The following is a 27,203-nucleotide window of genomic DNA, read 5'->3' on the forward strand; positions in this document are numbered from 1 at the left end:
CCAAATGTGATGAAGAACAGGTCGACATGGTACACATGTTTTGGTCCTGCCCTGTGGTTGGGTGTTTCTGGAGTGAGATAGGGGCGAAACTTGCGGATAAAGGAGTCACATTGGTTGAAGAGGTGGGAACCCTATTGGCTTGGAAATCACTGATAGCGGAATTGTTTGGAACGACGCCAGATCTGGCGGATTCCAATGGAAAACAGACCCCACCAAGCGGTGCGAATACAGAGTAAATAGACTTGATAGGCTCGTAAGGGGGGTGGGATTTGGGGAACAGAGATCAAATTGTATAATGTACAAATGTGAAATTGTATTATTGAATCTTACACTGTATATTTGGTCTGTATTGTTTTGTTGGTTGGAATATAATAAAAAAATTAAAAAAGAAAAAAAAAAAAAACAGGCCGAGGTCTGGTACACAGGGAATCCAGCAGAAAGATGAGAGGAGGGAAGGAGGAGACGGAAACAGAAGGCAGAACAGAGCAGTGGTAAGGAAATCGGAATAAAGTAAGATGGGACAGGGGTGGGCTAGAAGACTGGAGGGAGAGTAAGGGGAAATGAGAGGAACAGAAAAAAAAACAGGGGGAACAAACAAGCTCAGTAAAAAAAAGGAACAGGCTAGTAGGAGAGTAGGAACGGAACCCGAATAGGGATCGGGGACCGAACGGAGAAAATACACGAGCTAGAAAGCTGCAAAAAGCACAGAGCGTAGAGCACTCTCGGGGATCAAGGAAACCGGATGCGTTGCAACGCGTCTGCGAACCGGAAGCGAAAGGCTTTTAAGCTTCAGAGTCGCGTCAGCGCGCAACACTAGAACGGAGCTTCAGGAGTACGTGACGAGTGAGCGGGGCGTGTGTAGTGCTAGTATCTGCGCCGCCAGTGGCTCCACAGGCTCCACCTGCCTCGCGGCATGACAGATACGTGCTTTGGTGAATCCCAATACTCCTATGGGTGTGCCATGCCGGTGACGTGGTGTGGTATCTCTGCTGCCCTCAGTTCAATCCGCTTCCAGGGATTGGTCTCTGATGTGGTGCCATGCTGGGGGCAGCCACATTGTGCATATGCAGTGTGTCTTCCTATATGCGCTTACGGTTGTGGTGGCCGCCAATGAGTGGTGCAAGTGTAGTGGGATTTTCCCTTGTCAGATGGTGGAGATGTAATGTATTGTGAGTGCCTTATTCCATCGATGTGGTAATCTGTTCTCATGTGCCGTTGCACTGGTTCTGTAGCAGGTTGGTTGTTGGGGTGAACATCGTACGATGGCTTCATCATTTCAACCCAGTTGGTTCATGCAGGCACCCACCTCATGCCACCAATGCACTTGCATGACACAGTCAGACGACTCAACAGGCAGCAAGGCACGTCATCCTGCATGTTGCACCATGTGGCACGGTAGCGTGGTGAACTGCTGGCCCTTTGAGTCATGTGTAGTTCTTTGATGTCAGGCCCACCCATGTGTGCGGTTCTTGGTTGCGTTGCATTCCATCTGCACGTAGGGGGAGTGGTATTGTTTGCAGTTGCAGTCTGCCACCTGCATGCCATGCTGGTCCACATACGACACATGGGTGCTGTCAGGGGCACCAATGTCATTTGGCATGCCTCCATATGCATGAGGTCCAGCTTTACTGTTGTGTATCTCCTGGGTGGTCCATGTTGGGGATTGGTAGGCCCTTGTGTGCTTGGGGAGGTGAAACAGCACTTGTTTATGTGTCCGTGTAATGGACGGTTGTGACATGCCATGCATGGGCACTACTTTGTGCTGGTAGGTGCCTGTGGCATGGGTGTGGGGCACAGGCAACACCATCACTTGTGCCAGGTTAGCAGTGTATATTTGTATGCTGCTCGCTTATCTCGTTATGTCTCAGGCCAAATATGGTTGTGACGGTGTCACAGTCAAGGTGGTCAGGGGTGTCTATCTGCTAAGGGTTTTCCTTGAGTGGCCGGACATGCTGCGTGTGCATGGGGGCTGCTGAGGTGGTGACGGAGGCTGCACTGGTGCTGCATGCAGGGCCTATCTCCCCCTCCTTCTCTCCCTGCGTCTCCTCAAAGGGGGGGCCTGGTGTTGTTGCTGAAGTTTTTGTGGTTGTGCCCTTGCTGGTTCTATTGGTGTCATCCTGGTGTGGGAGGGGGTGTGGTGTGTGGGTGTGTTCCTTTTCTGCTGTGGCAGACTCCATTGCCTCCACCTGTGCTGATTGTGTGCACCTGTGGCTCTGGGAACCACTGCTCAGGGTTCTTTACTCCTTCTCTGAGATGCCTGTATGTACTCCATACCGGTAAGGTACTTTACGGGCTTGAGGAGGCCGTTATTTATGTGTGCTCCTTACTCGCGATCAGCTCCGGTTTACGCTATGCCGCTAATTTTGGCATGGTGGGGCGCGCGCAAGACCGATAATTACAGCATTGTAGTTTACGGTGCCGTAATTAGCGGTCTGAGGGGTCAGAATAGCATGTAGCGGTAAACAATGCCGGTAAATCATTACCGGCATGGTTTTTAGCTTACCTCCATGCTCGGAATGACCCCCAGTGATAGTTTGGCGACCATGCCATTGTCTTTGCCACATTTTGAACAAGATGATATATCATGACACAAGGGTATGGTCCCAGCTAAGTAGCAAAGTGCCATAAGTGTGGCTCAATCAACACTGACCAATTTATATAGATTTGTACATCCTACCCCAAAACACATTCCGGTATGTACAGTGCTCTATTGCTTCCCAGCTATGTTTGTGCTTTATTAGTCCTATGTATACATACTACATACGTTTGCCTTTTAGAAGAAAACACAGTTCCCTTCTTGAAAGTGGAAACTTAATTTTGCCACTTTCACAGGCAATGAAATGTTTCAATTATTTCAGAGTATACAATAAATATTAGACGCAAACAGACATTATTCAGACAAATATAATTGCCAAAGAAACTCAGTTTGAAGCCCTCCAAACTGCTACATGCAACCTACCTCGTGAGGAATATAATTAGGAGGTAATTTTTCCTGCATATCATGAGCTATGCGGTACACAATGGTTTCACGTGTTTCCCCTGCTCCGCCTCCACCTTCTTTTGGTTGAATATTAGTAATGGTGTCAAGAACCTCTGCAGCTGTATTGCTCTGGTATCTAAACGAAATGTGTATTTGTTAGAAAACTCATTATAGCCAATGTCCCAATGAAAAAATACAGTATACAAAAACAAAGAGTTACCATTGTGAATGTTACTGCTCATAGATTAGTACATCCTCCACAGATCATCTTAGAAAAAACCTCCAGGCACAAGTCAGGCTTTTAAAACCTTTTCATCACCCCGAGGTGCACTGCGGCTGTGTATCGGCTCCGCTTGAGGATGTTATCATCCATGACTCTGACGGTGATATTATGGATAGAATATATGGTGACATCTGTACCCAATCACCTCAGGTCCGCCCCACACGTACAGGCTAAGGAAGAAGTAAATTACTTACCTGTAACTCCTGTTCTCCAGCATTGGTATCTTTCATAGATTCACATGCTTTGAATATTCCTTGTCATCAGGCTGGGAATCCTTGGTTACACATTTCTTCATTTTAATAAGTCTGTCCACTTCTTTATGGGTGCTGTCAGCCCCATCCAATGGGATGTCGAGTACCAAGCCCCACCCCTAGAGGCCATCTTCAGATTCTAACCCAATGTGTAAGGAGATTCCTTAAGTCCGGTATTAGCCTTTATACCTTTATACATCAGGGTGGGGGAAGGCGCTTCTGATTCTATGAAAGATACCAATAATGAAGAACAGGAATTACAGCAAGCAACTTCCTTCTTCCAAATTGGATCTTTCATAGATTTACACATGCTTTGAATAGATTATATGGTGGTGCAATGTATAAAGGCCTACCTTATTGGAACAGGTGCTGTAGGATCACCCTTCCAACTCTGGTCTCCATTGTGTCCTGTTCCTTTAGGTAGTAGTGCCTTGTAAACATATGCGGTTAGGCGGTGGGTGCCAAGAATTTTCTTATTTGTTAATTTTATGGAGGACAGCATTGCCAAATTTGGCTTCCTCTCCTGAAAAAGAATCTACACAGTAACATTTACTGAAAGTATGCAGGGACGACGAGGTTGCCGCTCTACAAACGTCGCGCACCAGCACACCTCTTTCCAGAGCTGAAGAAGCAGCCAATCCTCTAGGGGAAATGTTCCCTCAAATCTACGGGTGAATCTTTGCCTGCAAATGAGTAACACTCTGTTATGTACATTACAATCCATCGAGAGATTGTTGGTTTTGTGACTGCCATGCCTAATATTTGGCCACCACAACCAATGAAAAGCTGATCATCTTGGCGAATACTAGCTGTTCTTGGAATTTAGTAGCTTAGTGCCCTTTTTGTGTCTATACAATGTAGTCTCTCCTACTCTTTTGATGGATGAGGAGGAGGGTAAAAAGATGGGAGTACAATATGTTGTGATAAATAAAACTCTGACACAACCTTTGGAAAGAAAGATGACCTCACTCTTAAAATTACTTTATCGTTGAAAAAGGACATAAAAGGTTGTTTGGAAGATAAGGCCTGTAGTTTACCCTATGGGCAGACGTGATAGCTACTAGAACGGCCGTTTTCATAGTGAACATCCTCAAAGGACACAAATGTAAGGGCTCAAATGGAGCTCCCATAAGACTTTTTAATACATGATTTAAATCCCATGATGGCAATGAAGCGAGTAGGCGGAAACAAATTGGTTAAGACCTCCAGAAATTGTACCACAATCGAAACTTTGAAGTATGCCCCTCCCCCTCACCTGGAGATTTTTGAAGATAGATAGTGACACTAAGCAGCCCCGTCATCGTGGCCACTTGCAACCCAGAAAGGGTCAACTGGAACAAGAAAGACAGAACATGGGGAAGTTTACACATGAACAGATCTAGTTTATTTTCCCTGCGCCAGCTGCAAAACGTACTCCAATGGGCGGAAACGCGTACAGTAGTGGACAATCCCAGTCAACCACAAACGCTTCTCCTAGAGCTCCTCTTGGATGAAATTCCCTGGAGTAAAACAGTTTGCACTTCCGGTTCACACTAGGGCAAATATCTCCAGAAGGACTTCCTGAGCTAATTCCCACTCGTGGGAGATTGTGCTCTGCCTGCTCAGATCGTCCGCTGCAATGTTTTTTTCTCCGGCTAGATGAACTGCTAGAAGAGTGATTCATACTCTGAGAGCCCAGAACCAGTGCCTCTCTGCACAGGGGCAGTGACCCTACACCCCCTCCCTTGTTGAGGTAGTGTATGGCCACTGTGTTGTCCGTTATTATCAGTACACTCTTCTGCCGTATTAAGGGCATGAAGGTCATCAACTCTAGATTGATTGCCCTCAGCTCCCAAAGTTTGATATGCAGTCTGGACTCTGACTGAGACCAGTGTCTGCTTATTGAAAGATAACTCATGTGTGCTCTTCATCCTGTGAGGGTGGCGTGTATCACAACTGCTCTCTATGGACATTGTTGCCAAATGTGTTCTCCTCTCATCTCATTCTCTCAGCTGGTCCACCACAGGAGATCCTGGGTGACCTTTGTTGGCACCTGGAGAAGGTATGTCATTCTGCAGATAATTGAAGCACCAGAAGAATGAAAGATGCCATAAAGCTGAGCAACTTTAGGAAGTCGTAGGCCGGAAGAATTTGGGCACTCTGGAATTTGTGAACCATCTGCAAGAGATTATGAGCACTCAACTAGGTTGGCAATGCTTTTTCCGAAGCTGAATCCAGTACTGCTCCACTGAGTTGAAGCTTCTTTGAAGGTGTCAAGTGGGAATTCTAGAAGTTCAGAGAGAAGCCCAGATTGTGGTGGAAGTGGCACGTTTGACTGAGATAATTCTGAGACTGTTCCAAAGAAACAGCTCTGATCAACCAGTCATCTAGGTAGGAGTGGATGTGAATCCCTTCCGTCCTTAGACTTGCTGCCCCCACTGCCATAAGCTTGGTGAATACCCTTGGACTGAGATGAGCCCGAATTGCAGAACCCGAAACTGATAATGAGACCCACCAACTGCGAACCTCAGGCACTTTCTGTGCTTCTGATGTATGGGCACATGAAAGTAAGCATCCTGAAGGTCCAATGACACCAATCAATCCTGGAGCCGAAAGGCCTGAAGGATCTGCAATAGAGTTACCATCTTGAACTTGTCCTTCCTGAGGAACATATTGAAGCATCTCAAGTCAAAGTTGGGTCGCACTCCTCCCGCCTTCATGGCTATCAGGAAGTAGGGAGAGTACCAACCCTGGTTTCTCTGTGCTTCAGGTACCAATTCTTTTGCACTTTTCTCCAAAAGGGTGAGAATCTCCTGTTAGAGGAGTGGATCTGGAATCAAGCTTGATCTTCTTATCGGGGGGCAATCAGGAGGTCTCTTTAGAAATGGAAGACAGTAACCTTCTGCTACAGTTTGTAGCACCCATGTGTCCGAAGTTATGCTTTGCCAACTCTGAGATGATATGACAGTTTGCCTCCTACCAAAGACTTGTGGGTGAGGGAGATATTTTTCTCTACCACCTGCAGCTGAGGATAACTGTGGGTGTTGAACAGGGAGTTCTTCCTCCGCTACCTCTACCTCCACAAAGGCCCTTCTTTGGCCCCTTTGTGAGAAGTTCCTCTTCCTATAGAGACGGAGCAATACAAAAGAAAAGGACGTCCTCGCCATCCTTGATTTGAAGATTGAGGTTGTCTGATTGCCACCCCTAATGATTTTGCTGCAGCTCGAGAGGCTTGCAGTTTTTCCAGGCTATCAGCCTTCTCACCAAACAGGGAAGTCCCGTGAAATGGCATGTCAAGTAAGCGTGCCTGGACATCTACAGAAAATCCCGATTTTCTTTGCCAAGACATGTGCATAAGCACTGTACTGGCAATCATGGACCTGCTAAATGAAACCACCCTATCCACGCTGGACTGTAAAGACTGCCTCATGGCATCTTTTCCATCTTCTCTTTCTTCTCTCTCCGGAATCTGTTCTGTTGCAAGAGCAGCTAAAACTCAAAGAGTGGGAGTGTACTTTACTAAGTCACTGGTAGCATTAGCTGATATTAACGCCATGCTCACTGCACTAAATACTATTTTTCCTAAAGAGTGAATTCTTCTATTCTCCTTATCTCCCAGAGCAGAAGGGTAAGCTGCAGCTTTTGAAGAAACTATTGCTGCTTGAACAACCAGGCTCTCTGGTGTGGGGTGCCTGTTCATAAAAGGAGGGTCCACAGAAGCAGTTCTGTATTTCTTTGTTAACAATTTGTTAACCACTGGAACACAATCTGGTTTTAGCCAGTTTTCCATAGCCCTTACTCTTAAGGTTTCATGAAATGGTAACACAGCCTCACTAACCGGACCACTGTCTAAAATATCAGTGAGGTCATCAGTCTCCATAGTAGCTGCAGATTTGGACCACCCCATAAATTCAGCCACCTTACAAATTAAAGCTCTGTATGAGGGATCAGCTTGACCAGCCATTTCTGAGTTATCAATCTCTGTCTCTGGTGATGTTTCCCAGCTACTGGTCTCTTTTAGAGTTTCAACTAGATTTATCATCTTGGATTCTTCAAAGATCAACTCTTCTGGAACATTTCTGTCCCACATTATTACCCAAGAGGGGGCTGATCTTTCTCTTCATCTTCCTCAAAGATTGATCCCATTTGCCTGAAGAAATCAGGTCAAGGAATGGGTTTAAGACACCTAGGCGTATCAGTCATTGGTTTAACAGTCTTCGAGAGCACTGAATGCTCCAATGAAGTTGAAGGCGTCGAAGGCTTAGACAACTTCCTCGAAGCAGCCTGTGAATTAGCCAACAATTTAGTATGCTTCGATGGCTGTAGATGGATTACATGCCCCGAAAGCCCCGAAAGTTCAGGCGATTAACATAATGACTTTGATACCTTTGAAGGCTTCGATACTGAAGATGAATGCTTTCGAGGGGACAGAAACAGGCTCTTTCTTGTGTGTTGAGGAAGACTCCTTCGACTTGTGTCAGGGTGTCTCTCTGCTCAGGCCTCAAGGCACACAAGAAGGAGACACACAAGACACCCTACTTGTCTTGTTAAACGCTGAGGGGTGGCTTCCTTTCTCAGACTCCTTCAGAGTGGCACTTGGAGGAGCTTGCCTCTGGAAAACTTCAAGCATTTTTTCATTTCAGCAGAAGTTTTTTCATTCCCCCGTAGTCGAGTTCTTTTTTGGAAACAACACTTTTTTGGCAGAGGAAGACGACGAGAATCTGCAACGTCGTTTTTTACTCTTCTTATGAGAAGAGGATGACGAGTGTTGTGAACTGGACCTCGAGCCCCATCGGTGTTTAGGATGCTTTCTAACGGGAGAAATATCTATCGATTCGGAGGTTGATTATCTTTTAGATAGGGTAACGGCTGGGGATTTGGGAGAGGGCTTACCTACATCGAGTTTACCCTTCCTTTCCTTCAAGGCCTTAAAAGTCATGGACTGACATGAGCCACAGTCGTCGACTTTGTGACCTGACCCCAAGCACCACAGACAGATGCAGTGATGGTCTGTGATAGATATTTTGGCTCCACAGTCTGAAGCCTGTCTTCAGTATCGAGAACAATGCAGATAACATGGAACTGAGGTAATGGTCAATGCGCATGCTTCATATACCAGCGTCAACGTCACGTGGGACCATCGAGGACAAAGAATCGGCGCCGCACACCGCTCGACCCTATGAAAAAATTATTCTGAAGCAAGCTGCAAGCAGACTTGAATATCAAAGATGAGGAATATGTGGAAGGACACAATTAATTTGAAAAAAAATATTGCAGCAAGGTGACTTCAGGATCTGCAGTCAAAAACCCAGGCACTGCATTCCTTGTCAGGAGGACAGAAGACAGGACCGTGGATGGGCTTATTTAGTAGAGATCGACACAGAAGGCTTCAGTCAAAGATTTCTTTGTGGCTGGACATGGCTCTGTGAATTTGGTGCCTATTCAGTAGCACAGAAGAAGACAGAATATCACTGGTCAAATTCTCGTCATTTGCAAGGTTTAGCATTCTGGTGAGTGGACTTTTCAGACTCGATTTATGTCTCTGGAGGAGGATGCCCGCAAAGTTTCAGAAAGATTCAGAATTTGGAAGACTGTGCACAGTACAATGGCTTGAGGTTACAGGTTATTGGGGTTTTGCAGCCCCTCGTGGGTGTCGCCAGGCTCTGGGTTGGGGTTGTCATTTTTAGAGTCCCGAGTCGATTGGAAGGAAGGGTAACAGCAGGCTCTCCGGTCGCTGGAAATTGTCTCAGCTGTGTTTTCTTCATCATTCTCTTTGGTTTCAGTTCCATTAATCAACTACCTCTTCAGCTTCCAGAATCAGAACCCAGCCAACCAAACAGACATGTAACATTCAAATATTCAGGGTAGCCAGCTGCCCAGTTTGAACTGGATTCTCGCAGTCAAGCTGGAAGACAAAGGGGTGCAAAGTTTTGGACTCCACCCTCGCTTTCTGCCTTCACAGACACTCTGGAGCCTGGGCGGGTTATCCACAGCATTCCCGTCAAAGATAAAGTTAACTCAAAGGATTTTCCCCCCCTGGATATCAGGGGAAGGAACAAGAAAGGACAAGCAATACTAAAAGTAATACTAAAATGGCAAAAAAAGAAGACAGGACCAGATTGGTAAAATGAGCACCCATGGGTGCCTTTAACAGGGCTGTAGAAACAGCCTGCGGTAAAGGTGCACCAAATTGATAAAAAGGTTCACTGCCAGCAGCCATTAAAGGTAAGTTTGTCCTTGTAACATACATGTTACATTTGGAATGAGAATGAGGATGCATGGTATCTCCCCAGCACTCCACATGAGGTGGGTGGTGCTGGTCTCACCTAATAAAATGTAAAAGGGATCCAAAGATCCTTTGTAACTTTGGAAACTGTAGTTCTGACAAGATTAGCCAGAGAAAGTTAAAAGGGGAGCCCCAAGGGCAACCCAGCAACAGTAGGCAGTATGTGCCAAAAGTTGTCAAAGATGATAAAAAGACACTATGGAGAGTCTTAGAAATGACACCCATAAAAAGAGTAAAAGACTTGAGTGTGGAAAAAGGTTCCCATTCACAGAGGTATAGGGAAAATGAATCTACCAGTCCAGTAACTTCTGAACCTACAATAGGCTTTTTAAAGGGGTTCTTATAAAGAAATCGCTTAGACACAGAGGGGTTTCCATTATTCCGCATCACCTCTCCCTCTGGAGCAGGTTGGGTCTCTGGTATATTAGTTGGAGGGGTTGTGGCAAAGCATTTTACATGTTTCCACTTCCTCTTAGATCAAATATTTTTACAGCATTAATCCAACATCAATACAAAAAACAAAATAAAATAGCAATTACAATAGACATAAAAGTAAAACTTCACACAATATTCAAAATTGAAGCAAAAATTCTCTATATATAATGTCATTCATACAGCATTTTTTTATTAAAAAAAAGATCAGAGACCACAGACAAAGGAAGAACACTTACTAACTTATATTGGGTCAATAAACCCAAGAGGTGGAAGAAGTAAGCCTTATTTAGAAGGTGGAGAATTTTCCAAATGCAGACTTTCCAAAAAATTGACTGAAGCTATTTGGACTGGAAGATAAGTGCTGTTCAATATCACTAACCAACATTGTTCTAATTCCAAATTGCCTAAATATCGACAGTATCTTGTAAAGTGAATTTTTCGAGCAGCTACCAGAGCCGGACATTGTGTTATCAGATGTTTCAGTGTTTCCGAAATATTTACAACACCACAGAAGCTGCAATCATTTTCTTATATTGAACTTACTCTGCGTTTCATTAGCAATGCTCTGGTAGGCCAAATATTAAAACGCAATCGTAAGATTGCAGTGCAATATTTTACTGAGGATGCGCTGTTGAGATAGCTTTACAAACATTCCATTTTCTTTGGGGGGAAAGTGCTGTGAGTCCCCATCTACGTAGGACATGCACAATTCACACGTTTTGATCCAATCAGTATTATAAATTTGGGCTTTCGCCTAGTCTGGGTTGTTGATCAGAGTGTCAATTGTCACATCCGCATTAAACAAAATAGTGTAAACAGCAGTAAGCCAAGACAGAATAAACTTATGTCTGGTAATGAACATGTAAGCAGTTAGTTCTTTTAAGATGTTATTGTTTCTGTTTTTCTGCTTTTACCTTGGTTAGGGTTTTCCCTCCTAACAGTAGGATTTACAATGGGGTCTTCAGCAGAAGAACCCACAGTCTCAAGGTGTCTAGCTTTTGACTTTCTGGATTTCGACCAGCTTTGAGGAGTACCAGTCATCAAAGGCCTAGATAGTTTACCAACTTGTCTACCCACCTCTTCCTCGGAAGCAGTGTGGGTCAAGGACTTTAGAAATGGAACATGAAATGGTGGAGCATAGTTTAGGTTCCCATTTCCCTAACATTCTAGTTTTAGAGTTGCCTTTGTTATAGGTTGCCCTACTAACATAAGGACTTACAGTAGGATCCACTGTAGAGGATTCCACAGCTGTAGAGTTTTCTCTTGAAACAGACACCCTTGCCTTGAAAACATCTATCCATCCTCCTGTAGGAGTAGTTGGAGTCACAGGCGTTTTATTAGAAGGCCTAGCAAGAAAGCTGTTCTTAGATTTCATATTACTCTTTTTGGTTTTCAGTTTTTTCAGGCCTGGAAGATTCCTTCTGGGCACTCTGAACTAAAGGAGAAAACATAATTCCTACTTTTTCGGGTTGGCCAAGAACACCTACGTTATGGACACCCTTCTGGAACACATCCACTGTAAGTGGATGTTCAGGAGTATCCAGCTTTAGAGTTTTAGGAGCCTCTTCCCTGTAAGTGGCTTTTCAAGTGGTTCAGCCACTAAAGGTTTAATTGAAGGGGCCTTTGGTCTAAAGGTCAAACACCACACAGGGTGTATGACAGGTACGCCAAGGTTCTTGTCCGCCCTAGGAATTGTCTTCACAGTGGCTGGTCGACTCCCTCCACTGTCTGTGAGGTTTCAGAGGGTCTTTCTACCTCAGGCTCAGCTGAAGGCAGATTCACATTAGTGAATGGAACAATGTTTTTACAGTGTTCTATCTTGACTAGGGACACTTAAGTTCCTATCAACAGTGCAAACCACTTCCACTCAAGATGGGTTTTCAGGGGCTTCTTCCACCTTGGTGTTAACTAAAGGTGGGGTCACACCAGTGACCTTAACCATGGTGTTCTACCCAGCCAGATATAGGACATCATTATTTTAGGTGAACCACTTCCACTATATGTGCTTTTTAAGAGGCTCAGCCACCTTACCAGCAGCTAAACATGGGGTCACGGGAGTGACCTCTAGCTTTGTGGGCCTAGGGGCTTGATAATTATTTGAAGTTATGGGTGCTACACCTAAGTGCCCTCATCCAATCTCACTCTACAAGTGATACCTGCAATCGGCAGCCAATCAAAGACACATTTCAGTATACTGGAAAAATCAATGTGTAGCATTAACCTGGAGTATGTAACCGCAGTGATATTTGAAATATACTGGAGTAATTGTAGAGGTAAACAGCAACATTCTAAAAGAATGTAAAGTGTAATGATTCAACAGATGACTGCATCATTATTCCAAAGTGACATTACAAGTAGAAACTGAATAAAGAGCTTACGTGATATCAGCATTGGGGTGTAATCCAAACACTTGTGGTGTATCCACAGCAGGCAGTGACTGTATGATTTCCAAATACTGTTCTATTGTCTTGCAGATAGGGATTTTGTACCCAACATAAAAATTAAATACTGGATCGAATATCTTTTCGCTAAACCAAACCTGGAGTGTAACAGAAAGCACAACACTTTAATAAAGTGCCCCCAAATGTGGTATCACTTTATAACAAGGTGCACTAGAGAACAGCCTGAATGAATGTTCTATATGTAACAAAAGTGTAAGAACCGTTTACTAATGGGAAACCAATTTAATAAGGGTATAACAAATATATAACACTTTTCTCTAAAGTGGATATTGCAAAGAGCAAACCACCAGGATTTGCACTTTAATGCAACCACGTTTCCTCCCCCGAACTGTAATGATTTTCTCCACGTAGTGGAAAACTAAAGAGTAAAAGACAAGTGAAATCACTTTTACACTTTACTTTTCCATTACGATTTAGAAAAGTATAAATGCCGCTCGCAAGTAATGATTGCGGAAGGCACTTACAATGGATTCCAATTGAATATACCTGCTTCTTACAAGTGTAAAAATCAGGCACTTTCTAAAGGATTCCATTGGTGTAATGTGAGCATGAAAGTACATGTTGCAGTTCAACCGTGTGTTGTTTTGAGGTTGAACAAGGAAGGATGACAAACACGTTTATTGAGCTCCCCGACGCTGCCTCAAAGCAAAATTAAAATCCCACGGACTGTTGCAGAAGGTGTTAAGAAATGTGTAACAGCTGCATACACGCCTACTTTAACAATATGTGGCACTTGCAAAGGGACCCAATTTAGCAGTGCGCGTATAAGTGCAGAACATGCACCTCACTACTGGCGCTGGGTTCATTCTGTACAGAATGAGTTATTCACCAGTGAGTCACCATTGAAGGGACAGTCACACGTGGCTACATCAATGCCAAACTGTTTTGACACCAGGCAAATTCTTTTCTATGTGTATTATTTAAAGCACTGTACAGCGTGCATATGTGTGACCAGCGTGTTGGGAAATACAATATTTAACAGCTGGAGTGAAACCGGTTCATTGTAGGCCTCAACAGTTTGCAGTATTCCCTGTGTATCACTGGTGAATCTCACATTCTGTATAGAATCAATATAAGGTGCACTAATCATTCGTTAATAGATTTATAAATAATATGCAACAAAAGTATAAGAACCATTTACTAATGAGTATCTAATTAATAAAAAGCTACAGTAACAGTTTAGTTGTTCACTTACGATTGTGTAATATGCACATCACTGTTGGTTCTGCGCTTATTCTGTGCAGAAGGAGTGATTCACCGATGTTAAAGGGGCAATCCCACATAACTGCATCTAGGCCAAACTGCTGGACCCCTACACGGTCCCCTTTCCATGTGCAGTATTCAGACCAACCAGCTCACAACAAGTTTGCACTCAAAGAAAATAGCGCAAAATGTGTCATTTTTCAATGTGCCACTAAATAAGGCCAAAATATACTATTTCACCTATCTGCAACTTACAATTAGTCTGATTGATGAATTCATGTACATTTCTGATCTCCATTTCCAACAGAACCAATGACTCCAGGCCCGGCACATCACTTATTTGAAGCATATTACTTTGTGATATATTGGTTTCAATCTTTAGGCACAATAAGAGGATTTGAAATAGAATTCGGTAAGTTTAATAGCTAACTATAACTCTTTTAAATAAGAATACATGCCACAAAATGTACATATTTATGCATTAACATTTCCTTTTTCTTACTGCAAAATTAGGAAGTCAGTGTCTGATTATGTTTAAGCTCTGTATACAGTGGTCGAAGTGTACGAAAAGAAGTAGTGGAGCTATGTTCCCTGCTGGCCTGCACCCACTCACCACACACCTCATCACCATGTTCCCTCCCACACAGAATACAAACCCCCAAACACTTTCACCTGCTGTTTAAGGGAACGTCCAGTGCAGTGCACTGAAATGCAAGCTGCAACATATTCCTTTCTTCTCCTGCTGTCCCTTCTCTCCCTCCTACGGCTCCCTTGGCTCCCCCATCTGCCTCCTCCTTGGCTACCTTACCCTCTGCTCCCTCCTCTTCTGCCCCCCTTCCGGCTCCTACTACACCTCCGCAGGGCGTACCTCTGATTTGTACCCCTCTCCGGAAGTCTTTCAAGGATGGCAACCTTCTCCATATTGCCATTCTCAACTCTCGCTCTGCTGTCAAACAATCCTCTGACATCTGCTGCCTCATTGAAGAACTTGACCTCAATGTCCTCTGTGTCACTGAGACATGGTTCATGGCCAGCTCTGTCATGAGCTTTGACACTCTCCTCCTTGATGGCTACAAGATCCTCTCGGCGCCCAGATCCAACCGTTCTGGAGGGGGTGTAGCCTTGATCTTTCCGGAGTGGATCCTGCCTCTGTCATTCTGTCACGCTCACCTGGCTCCCACAGAGGCGTCGATCTGGACTGGACTGCTGTGGTCTCCACCAATGTGACGCGTAGGGCCGAGATGACGAACTGGACTGGCCCATCTAGCTTCGTTTGCTGGGCTCGTAGGAATATTCTTCTGCAAGTGGAGAAAGGGAATTAACCACCCGTGGAGTTGAGCGTAAATCCCCCCACCCCGCTGTTCTCCCCACTGATCACCTTGGATGTTCCCTCTTATAGTCTCACCTGATGATTTGAAAAGATGAGCTCTCCATCCTGCATTGAGTGCAGGGGCGCGTAGATAACCAGTTGCTTCCCTGGCTCGAAGGAATTGGTGAGTTCCAGGACAATATTGACTCCGATATTCATGGCAAGACGCCGTAAGTATGTAGTTCGTAAGAGTTCAAATGCCTGACTTTCACTCTTGTCTGATTCCTTGCAGGTTGCAGCTTGACCCTACTGAAGAGTTCCTCGTGGCAACCGGTAATGTTCTGGTAAGGATTTGTATTATCCAACACAGTTCGATAAAATAATGTCCATATGTACCCTGTTGCTTTCTCCCTTATTCAGGCGCTGAGAGAAAGTATGAAGTCTCGGTAATAATGCCTCTGGCGGTAAAATCAGGTAAGTCTTTTGTGGTGAGGAGGGTTCCCTTTGTTTCACCTTGCTGTCCTTTTGTTTCCCCTTAGGGGCCGGGGGTTCGGCTAGGATGCAGTAGAAGCTGCGCCGATCAGTGAAGAAGAATAGTACCCCCGGTGGTAAAATCAGGTAAGTCTATGGGGGGTATTCCTCTGTGTATTCCCTTGGCTCACCTTGCTGTTCTTGTCTTCTCCTTACGTGCCGGAGTGCGGTGGTAACATGCAGGAGGATGCAGTGAAATGCGAAGATGCTGCGAGGGCCGGTGAGTTCAGCGCGGTGCTGCAGCAGGCGAGGCGACGCGCATAAAATAACTTCTTTCTTCCAGCTCAAAGGCGCGATGGATCGGGAATTCAGGTAGGGATCAGAGGTATTGCTCTTGTTCTAACCTTTTCTCCTTCTTTCTCCCTTTTTCTAGGAGCTCCAAACTCGAGGCGGGCGTGGCAGAAGACTGGATGCAGACTTGCAGGCACGGTGAACGTTACGCTGCTGGATGCAGAATAACACGAAGCATGTGCTGCTCTTCGGGCGTGGTTTAAATAGCCTCCAAAGTAGTCCAGGTAAGTATTCCTCCCCAGCCCCACCCGAGTAAAAAAATAGTCCCTAGGTAAATTAGTCCCTTCCAAGCCTCGTTCCAGCATGGTCTGCATCAGGTAAGTTTGCAGCATGGTCTGCATCAGGTAAGGTACTCTCCATATGAGGACTGCACCCAAATAGCCCCTAGCGGGGGTTGTTGGGCTTGCTTGGGGTAACTTGATGCCTGCTTCCGGGGTTGCTGGACTTGGTCTGGGTCCCCGGGGGTAGGCATCATGACACATTCCTATGCAGGCCTACTTCTCTTTCAAATGCCTTGTCTGCAGGCTTTCTCTCTCTCCTGGCCACTCTCTTACCTTGGCTACTATGTGTCAGCCACCTGGTCAGATCGCCTCCTGAGTGGGCAGACCTCTCCTCCTCCCTCCTGGCCTCGACCTCTCAACTCCCCCTTCTTGACTTCAACATCCTCCTGGATGCTTCTTGTCCCTCCTCTAGACTCTTTCGCGACCTCTGCGTCTCTCTCTCTCTCTCTCTCTCTCTCTCTCTCTCTCTCTCTCTAGACTCTCGATGTTCTGATCTCTTCAGACTTCCCCCTCTCTATCCCTCTGACTACTCCTCTCTCCTCGAGTAATAACTTTCTCCTTTCCTCCCATCTCTCCCTCTATACCCCTCAGGCCAAGCCAACTCCAGCACTGCCACCTACCTTCTCGGTCATCAGGCCCATGAAGCATGTGTCAGTTGATTCTTTCACTGCCACTTTCTCTCCCCCTCCTCCACCTTGGGCTGACTCACATCCTGACACAGCCCTCTCCATGCTCCACTCTTCTATCTCTGATACTTTTGATGTTCATGCCCCCGGAATGAGGATCTGCTTGAAGCCCAAAGCAAAGTGCAACTCCTGGTACGACTCTGACCTCGTTAACCTTAAACACAAGTGCAGGGCGGCTGAGAGGAAATGGCTAGCTTCATGTGTACCCTCTGACAAACTGTCCTGCCGCCTGCTCCAAAGGCAATACCGGCTCTCTAGTCGCACTGAGAGAGCCCACATCCAAGCCCAGCTCTCTGCAGCATCGAACAAATTGGCCAAACTCTTTAAAATCTGCAAGGAGCTGGCCAATCCTGCTTCAGTCTCTACCTCTCCTGTCCCCTACCAGGCCCTCTACATGGCCCTGGCTTCCTATTTCATCTCTAAACCTCAGGACATCCTGTCCACCCTCTCCTGCTCTGCTCCTCCTCCCTCTACTCTCCCCTCCCCTCTACCTCTGGCCCCCCTCGCCCAGCTCTCCTCCCTCTTTCTCTGCCTTTCTTCTGTTCCACCCTGACAAGGTTTCTAGACAAGTCTGATCTATGAAAGTCTCGTCAAAACAGGTTCTTCCCTGTTCTTCCAAAACCATCAGGGGCCATTGACACCCCCGCTCCTGCCCTGGCTGACTTCTGCAACCACTCCTTTGCGAGCCACTGGAGCCTTTGCCTCCCCCCTGAAGCACTCTCTTGTGCACCCTCTTCTCAGAAAACCCTCAGCCAACCCCTACTGCCCAGCTAACTATCGCCGATCTCCATCACTCCTTTCCTCGGCAAACTCCTGGAAAAGCTGGCCATCTCCCAGCTTAATCTTCACACTAAATCTGTTGGTTGTCCCCATGACCATCAGTCTGGCTTCACAGCAGCCAGAAGCATGTAAACTGCTCTCCTGAGCATCCGTGAAGTGCTGCTCTCTAACCTTGATTCTTATCTCCCCTCTGTCCTCATCCTACACAATCTCTCTTCTGCCTTTAACACGGTCAACCATGCCCTCTTGCTCAATAGTTTCTGTGATAACCTGGGTATCACTGATCAGGCACTGGATTGGCTGACATCTTTCCTCTCTGATAGATCCTCTCAGGTCCAACTTGGGTCCTTCCTTTCCTCTATCTCTCTCTCTCTCTCTGTGGTGTTCCCCATGGGTCTAACCTCTCCCCCTGGCTTTTCAACCAATACCTGGCACCTCTCACCCACTGCATTGCCGCTCTCTGCCACAACATTCAGTGCCATGCGGATGACACTCAGCTCATTTTCTGGCTCCCCTCTGCCACCTCCTCGCCTTCTCTCATCTCTGACTGTCTGTCTGCTATCCAGGAGTGGTGTGCCGCCAACGATCCCGGCCTTAATGCCAGTAAGACAGAGATTCTCCTCAATGGGACACCTGCACCCTCCATTCCTGTCACTCTCTGGCCGGCCTCTTTTGGCAAACATCCTACTCCCTCCTGTGAGGCTAAGAACCTTGGGGTCATCTTTGACTCCACACTCTCCTTTTCTCCTCACATCTCTGATGTCTCTAAGAAGTCAAACTACCAACTGCACCTCCTCAGAGTTATTCTTCCTTTCCTCTCCCTCCCCCAGAAGCTCACTGTCTCTAGAGTTCTGGTCTCTCTAGGCTGCACTACTGCAACATCCTCTTTCTAAATCTGCCTGCCTCTACTCTCCGCCCTCTGCAACTTATCCAGACCATGACTGCGAGACTTGTCCTTGAGACTATCAAGCATTGATATAATACTTATTGAAATAGGCCCTGAAGCCTGAAGCCTTTGGACAAAACATGAGGAAATATTTTCTTTTGAGTAAAAAGGAAGCATTTTATCCATCATAGTCAACATCATCCGTAAGCTAAGTAACTATTGCAGATTCCTTTTATTTGAAGAATTACTGCAGCATTACGAATACAAAAATAAGGAAGGAGGGAGCCTTGGAGATAGCAGGACAAGGGGACCGAACCTCATCCAATGATGTGCTGCTAAACGATAGTCCTATCAACCAAGGCCTCAGCTCTGGCATCCGAGTCTAGGCAGTAATGCTTACCAAACATACGTAGAGCTGACTAGATGGCCATCTGCAAATCTTCTGAATTGGGATGTGTGGGATGTTTATTTACATTTGTGTTACATGCCACATGCCCATGGGATAGAGGGAGCATGTAAAACATAGAAAAGTTAACAGAAGCTGTGGGAAGGTCAGGGGTGGAGATGCTACGTGAACATGAATCAACGTGATTTAAGGTTGAACAGGTGGGTCTTAGTCATTCTTTTGTACTCTTTTAGGGTGTTTGCTATTCGCAGTCCCAGGGGGAGACTATTCCAGACTGCGGGAGCCTGGCCATCCAAGCTAGTGCCGCCAAATCTGACCAGCTTGAAACTACATTGTATCAGCTTGAACTGGTCTTGCGACGGTAAATTACATTTAGGTTGGCTATCCTTGAGACTGTCTGTGAGATATTTGGGTGCCTCCTTGTTCCAATATTTGTAAGCAAGGGGTAGGAGCTTGCATGTAATACAGTGCTTTATAGGGAGCCAATGAAGGTCCCTCCTGGCGTTGTTTTATATGGTCTCGTCGCGAGAGACTGTGAATCGCATGAATAGCTCCGTTTTTGGTAACATGGAGCACTTTAATGTTGGCTTGGGAACTGCCAGGCAGCAGACTGTTGCAGTAGTCCAAACGAGAGTTCTCCAAGGCCATGGCCAGCAGCAACCTTGATGCTAAAGGAAATGTAGTGGTGAATGTGGTTGAGCAGTTTGTTCATGTACCCACAGGCGGCTCGAATGTGTGCAACCTGTGGTCTCATTGTGAGCTCGGCGTCAAGGACGCCCAGCGTCTTCACGCTCTTGGCCACTGTAATTCTGCTGCCAGCAATGGTGAAACTCTCATATTCGGAAGCACGTTTTTTCAGTCTTTGCCCTGAGGTGACAATTGGGAGCTCTGTCTTGTCCAGTTGATGACAAGCCAGTTAGTTGCCATCCACACCTGGATCGCCTCATAGATGGAGTTAATGGCAAGGGAATCCTGTGTATAAATGCCTCAGAGCTCAAGGATGACCTGGTGTCTTCTGCGTAGTTGGTATGTTGCACACCCAGGTCATCCAGGAGGCTGAGGAGGGGCATGATGTAAATATTGAATAGGGAGAGAGAGAGATACATGACCCCTGTGGGGCACCACAGGTTATGTCAGCTGTAAAAGAGCTGGCATCATCATTTGCTACTCTAGCATTCCGGGGCCCAAGGATGGTTGAAATCCACTGTGCTGCCACGCTAGAGCATGCAGCCTGCCCTTTAATCTGGTCACCAACAAAGTGTGGTCGGCCAGATCAAAGGCCGCTGAGAGATCCAGAAGCATGAGAAGAGCTGACTGACCTCTGTCCTGAATGCTGGTAAGGTTGGGCTTGAGGTCCAACATGGCAGTCTCAGTGCCATGCTTGACTCTAAAGTCCGACTGCCGTAGACTTAGGATATTATTGCATTCAATAAATTCCTGGAGTTGGTTATATGGCACAAAGTCCATGATCTTTAGCAAGAAAGGCACGTTTGTTATTGGTCAGTAATTTGTTGGCTATCGACAGGTCTAGGTTGCTCTTTTTCAGCAAGGGAGTAATCCACACTTCCTTGAGTGAGAGCTGGTCATTGCCTTCGCTAAACGAGAGATAGTCAATTTAGTAACCCATGGACCTAATACATCAAGGCAGCATTTGGAGATACTAAAAGGGCAACTATCGCCAAGACAGGAGGTAGATTTTGTGTCTGATATTATCTTTTCTGGATTTCGGCTTCGGTGGACTGCTTGAATCCAAACTTGGTGGATACCTTCTTGTCTTGAGGGGTGGGGGAGCCGGAAGAGGGATGGGGGGAATTCCCTGTATTTAAGAGAGGCTCTCTTCGGGCGAGGATTGCCTGATGGTGTCCTATGAATTTAGAGAAGAATTTGTCATGAATATCCTGACACCAAGCTGAGTCTCTGTTAGGAGTTGATATCCTAGCAGATTTGCCTTCGAATTCCCTCAAAATTGTAAAGAGCTCCCTAGAGCTGGATTTTGCGTGGGCTATCCTGTTGTTAAAGCTAGTGGATTTTGCCTCGACAATAGCGGTCTTACATTTTTTTAATGGTTGCTTGCATACAAGGAGGGTTTGAGGAGATGGATGTTTCCGACATTCCCTTTCCGATGCACTCTTTATGTGTCTGAGTTGTAAAATGGTATCATTAAACCAGGAGTTCCTACTGGGTTCGGGTTTCATCATCTTGGTCCTTATGGGGGCAAGAGCCTCAATGGTACAATCCAGGTTAGCTGTTAGATGTGTTGCATTACTGAAGGAGGCAAGGGGGGAATAACCTGAAGATAAGCGCAGTGGATAATTTCCGCGGTGTAATGTTTTTAAAATGTCTTGTTTTCTTAAGGTTTCTGGGTAATGCGTCCAGTCTCAATGGAGGAGCTGGTAGACGGACCACAGTGTTCACTGGGCAGTGGTCAGACCGGTGACAGTGGTGTTTGTTATAGACAAATGATCCGAAAGTACCCATTTAAGCGTGTGACTCCCCTATGTGAGTTGGCCCTTTCACCCATTGTGTAAAACCAATGGTGTCCAAGGCAGCAAGAAGGGAGGCGGCTTGCTTGTCTTGTGGGTCATCAGCCCACAGGTTGGGGTCTCCTAAAACAATCAGGGGGGTGCTGACTTCGGTGACATTATTCAGAAGACCAAGTAATTTTTCCTCAAATCGAGGCATATCTCTGGGCGGTCTGTAGATTACTAGGATGATCAGAGTTCTGTTGAAATTGATTTTCATTTTTGCTAGGAGGATTTCACAGCCATCTGGGATCTCATGGAAATCACATGAAAGCTTAACTGTTCATTGATCAAAAGGGCTACCCCTCTGCCTCTCTGAGAGGGACGGTCAGCTCGAAAGATTTGATAGTTGAGGGGAATAGCCAGCATAGCATCAGATGGTGTTGATTCATTTAGCCAAGTTTCGTTGACAGCAAGAAGGTCAGGGGAGGTGTCTGTCAGATCTTCAATTTCCACCATGTGCTGAAGGAGATAGCGTGTGTGCAATAGGGAAAAACACAGAGGCGTGGCGGGTGGAGTGGGCTGCCAGAGATATAGAACAATGCGGTGGGAGAGGCACATGTTAAGATAGGACTGATCTCGAGAGCAGTGGTAGGAGACCCTTTAGAATCCTGGATACTGATGTTTGGGTCTGCTTTAGATTCATGACAATGTTTTAAAGTGTTGCCGTTAGGGTGGTCATTGCCTGAGGTACTGGTATCGTAGGCATCAGAGAAGGGACATAAGTTCCACGTGGCCGGGAAGATTCAGGCAAGGAGGGAGAGGTCTTGACAACCCGTGCATCCTTATGCCTGTGAGCCAGTAGAGTCCTGGTTGTCTGTGTTAGATTAGGGCCGCTGCGGGTGGGCAGTGGAGACATTTTGCCAGAATGTCTGCATGTTTTAGGCGGCAAGGCACGGGATTATGCGCTGGGGAAGCCAGAGAAGTGGAGCGCAGCCCCCCCCCCAATGAGGCAGCGTATATCATGCATGGTGGTAAGAGGCTACAATAAGTATAATACTTGGAAAACGCAATGATGTTGAAAGAGATGGGGTGGCGTGCAGATCTCACCATACGCAAACCGGCGATAACCGGCCTTGCAAAAGCGCCAGCGCTCACGCAGCGCCAATGTCATTTAGAAGATTGGTTATGCTGGGATATGTAGTTCGTTAGAACTACCAATCAATCAAAGCAGCTCTGGGCTGTGTGAGGGCACTGAGAACAATGTTAAATACGGAAGAGTGGCAGGTAAGAATGGCAGGCAATTACAATTGAGTAGCCAGATTCAAATCTACATGGTATAAATGATCAACGCATTGTCACAATGCAAGTTTATTGTTCCCTCAAGAAAGTGTTTGTAGCCCTGTTAGAGTGTGCCATAATCCTCTAGAGTGGAGCTTTAAGTGCTGACTCGTAGCAGACAAATATACATGTGACAGTCCATTTGGAGATGGTCTGTTCGGTTATGGCCACCGCCCTAGATATGCAAACATAGGCTACAAGCAGTAGTCTATGAGGTCCATAAGATGTAGGAACGGTTGCACAGTCTCGACCCGACTACAAAACTAGATTCGGCCAGTACTTCATGCACAGACAATACTGCTCCAATATGGTTTTGCAGTGGCAAAGAGTCCTGTTCTGGTCAAATCTGTGCAAGCTTTCCTCCACAATAGGATGGGCGAGGTCGTGGAAAGAATGGAAGAAGCTGTATGAGTAGTAGAGTGGGATACCTTTCATCCAGTGTTTCAAGTGACATGCGACCCACCCCTTTAGCACGTGCCTGAACCCCTATAAAGTTGATAGAATTTGAATAAATGTAATCCCTACCAAAAAGGTTCATATGAATATTATATAAATGTGATAAGAACACTGCTGTAGTGTATATAACATTTGATAATGATATATCTGAACCCCTATAAAAGTAATTGACCCCAATAAATTTGATGATCCCCAAAAAATTATATACATTTTATGACTTTTATATACATTTGATAAGAATTCCAGCGAATTTAATGTAAAAATGTCACCCTGAACCCAAATATTCGATAACCCAGTTCATGACCATTCTATAGGCTGCATTTTGTTGAGAATGGACATCTGGCATGTCAAATTCATCCTGAGAGGAGGTATCCAGACCACTGTCTCCCTTCAGTCAACTAGCTAGGTCTTCTAGACAGGATTGATCTGAGATCAAGTCTTCTGGAACATTAGGGGTTTCACAATGCTCATACCCAGAGGGTATGACTTTGTCTTCCCTGAAGATGAACCCAGATGATTTGAAGAAATCCGTCTTCGACTGAGGTTTGAAGCTTGAAGATAGTTCTGAGGTCGATGTCAATGTTGAAGGGCCCTTAGACTTTGACTCCTTCGAGGAGGAAGTCCCAGAATCCTTTGGCTTTGATGTTGTCTCCATGGTTGACGCTGTCGACGCTACTCAAAACGTCATTCCTGAGGTCTTCAGACTGGGGAGCGCCGGTCGAAGCCTTACTCGATTCACTGCCGGTCTTGGAAGATGCAGTGGGATCAACAGCCTTTTTCAGCTCTTTTGAGGGCAAGGCGGGGCCACCTTCGAGAATACATCCATTATCTTTTTACAGAACTTTTCCCATTCGGCCGCTGGGACAGTCTTATAAGGAACATGTACCCGATGCTTTTTAGGTAAAAAGTCGAAGATGAGGAACAAAGGCGTTGTTTCTTTGACTTCTTCGGTGACGACCATGAAGAAGAGTGACAGGAATCACTCCTGGATATCTATCGTTTGGAATGCTTACAACATTTTTTGGGCCTTTCTAGAGACTTGTCTCCAGTGGACCTTCTACCTTCGGAAGATTTTCTCTTCGAAGGTGTGAAAGACGGAGGAGCCGAATTTGACGACTTCATATTCTCCGCCGAGGCACCAGAGACAAATCTTGTGCAGATCAGTAATGAACTTCTTTGACTCACACTCTGCACATCTCATAAAAGCCTGTTTTCAGTCTAGACATCATGAAGAATCACAAACAAGAATGACAACGTTAGTCCAAGAGAATCGCTGAGGCGAGTCAAACTTTTCCGAGAGCGTGCTGTGCATGCAGAGAAATTTAACTGAGGAAAGGGGAGTAGTGCATGCGATTTATACCATCATCAACATCCTGTCCAGATGCAAGACAGGATTGAGGTACATCAACTCGATGTCGCATACTGTGCTCTTGAAAATTGTTCAGAGACTTCAAAGCAGTATACACATCTATCTAAAATGAGGAACCTGTGGGAGGACGCAATCCGTTCGAATGGATGGTTCTGGCATGGAAATAAAGGCTCACAGACACTCCAGAGATTGCAGGCATTGGGTAGGGTGTGGCATCGGTGACAAAAGTAAATTGCATTGCAAGCCTAATATTCTTGCAAATAACAGCATGTAACTGGAGAAGAATTCTATATTCAAAGCAAATTGGGGTAGGGTCCCAAACTCCAATAACAGGGTTTAATCAATCAACGGCCACCCAATCAGTGGTGGCAGCGCTGTTTATATACAAAGAAAGAAGGAAGCAAGACTTTAAATAATTTATCAAGTGTAATAAGTCACCTATGTGGCCACTGGAGAAGAAATACGCAATCCCTGTTGGAGGCTCCTGTGCCTTGAAAGCCATGGTGTGCCCCCTATCTAAAAGGGATAGAAATAGTACAAATTTGGCGATCCATATGTAATAATGTGAACTGAAAAAACAATAGCTAAAAACCAAAGCAAGACTACACCAATGTTACCCACAAAAAACTGTTTATGAGTCCGCATTTATTCAAACCTCATCTGAAAATGCAGCATGCACTCAGTTGGAATGATTAAAAAAGCCCTATAGGTGCTAGAGAAGAACGAAGAGGTTATCTTAAGAAAAATAAAGGATATTCCAGATGCATTCATCAGGACCAAGAGCGGCTCATTCATGATTTGTGGATCAGGGAACCACTAAAAGTATTCCATAATTATAGTGTTCTGGCAACGGGAAATGCAACGCCATCTTTGAGCTCAGCAATATCACCTCTTCATGCCCAAGAAACTACATTACCTTGAGATAGAATCGATCTACTTGGAGAAACGAACAAGAAAAAACACTATAAATCTGGAATATTTGTAGTGGTTCCCTGGCCCACGAATCATGAATGACCTGCTTCTTGGTCCTGATGAATGCAATACAACTGACCACACTGCAGAAACCGGTTGACCTCCATATGATGGGATAACCTTTACTGTATTCTGACAATGATTTGTGAACTGTGCATATTTGTCTTGCTGTGCTAATTAGGCATGATGGAAACTGAAAATAATATTCAAGCTGGTCATAATGGACAAACTACCAAATGTCTGCATACAGACATACGGAAAATGCAACTAATGTGTTAGGTGGATATGATGGGAACTGGCAATGTGCTAAATCGGTTTATGAGAAACTAGCTATGATGTGATAGCTTAATATGTTCACATTGTTAATTTTGCTCCAACTGGGTGAGGAAAATGACAATAATGTAGTCAGGGTGCAAAGGGGATGTGATTAAGTACCAACTGTGCATGATATAAATGTGGTTAGCAGCAAATTTTGTGCAAACTGGGATTTATGGAAAATAGTAATGAGTGGCCACCTAAAAATAAAGACAACTGAATAAGACATGTGATTTGTCAATGGCCAGTGTTACTCGTCGAAGGTGCTTACACATGCATCCGTGCCACTATATTTCCCAGGAATGTATTGGGGGGAAACCACTTGTAAAGTGACCTTTATATTCTTCCAAGCTCTCTCTATTCTATTGGTTCATTGTGTCTCTACATTTCAAATATATTGGCAAGCAGAGAGACCTCGAACCCTGCTTTAAGTCTCATATAATTTCGGATAATGTTGCTTATATTTAATATAATACATTTTCTTAAGTACTTAACTTAGTTTTATTTTATTGCTGGGAAAGCTACTAAGAGAAGCTTAGCATCCAGAATGTATTATGTAAAATGTGTAGATCATGGCAAACAATTGGTAAAAGCCTTAGAATATATACATTTTTCAATTTACCCTGGCGAAGCAGTTGAGGAGACGTTTATCATAATCATCTGTAACCCTGCCTCCATACTGCACTTCTCCAATCATGTACCGGATAGTACTCCATGAGACACCCTAAAGAGCGAACAAATGAATTTGACTTAAATTTAAGAAAAAAAATCATAATCTCAGTTGAATAATAATCCAAATTCCATGCTTACAGTAATCCATAATTACATACAGAACAAGATATTGCATTTGATGAGACACATGCTCTTATTCCACAAGTCTTACAATGATTGCGGCAGACGCAGCAAGTGCTTTTCAGGGTAGAATTTGTTTTCAAGGCAGAGATCAAACATCCTACGAATGTACTTAGTTATATTAACCACAGAGACAACAGAGCTGCCCACAATCTCCTTCCACAAGATATTGTCGGCATGTTAGGCCATCCATGCATTATTCTGAGAGGTTCCCCTTTTAAAAGAAAGACAACAGGACTGGACTGGACTGGAAGCACAGGTGGGGCACTCCTTTTCGGGAGAGTGGGCGATAGCAGAGCTGACACTAGGAATAACTGAGCCTGATAGGCATAAACAGAGAGGGAGCGGGGTGGTCTAGGCTCTGTTCGAAGTGCCGGGAGTGATGCA

General features: G+C 45.2%; 1 protein-coding gene across 1 annotated transcript in view; it reads right to left on the minus strand.

Annotated features, from left to right (window-relative positions):
• DNAH8 (dynein axonemal heavy chain 8) overlaps positions 1 to 27,203 on the minus strand; it is an 8,835,797-nt gene that overhangs the window by 317,471 nt on the left and 8,491,123 nt on the right. Inside the window, exons 87-89 of the mRNA XM_069608756.1 lie at positions 26,587 to 26,688; positions 12,593 to 12,753; positions 2,960 to 3,116 (exon numbers count right to left, since the gene is read on the minus strand). Of these exons, the coding sequence (XP_069464857.1) occupies positions 2,960 to 3,116; positions 12,593 to 12,753; positions 26,587 to 26,688 (420 nt within the window). The remainder of the gene's footprint in view (positions 1 to 2,959; positions 3,117 to 12,592; positions 12,754 to 26,586; positions 26,689 to 27,203) is intronic.

Source organism: Ambystoma mexicanum, chromosome 4q (genome assembly GCF_040938575.1).
Source record: "Ambystoma mexicanum isolate Mex_15411 chromosome 4q, UKY_AmexF1_1, whole genome shotgun sequence".
Lineage (NCBI taxonomy): Eukaryota > Metazoa > Chordata > Amphibia > Caudata > Ambystomatidae > Ambystoma > Ambystoma mexicanum.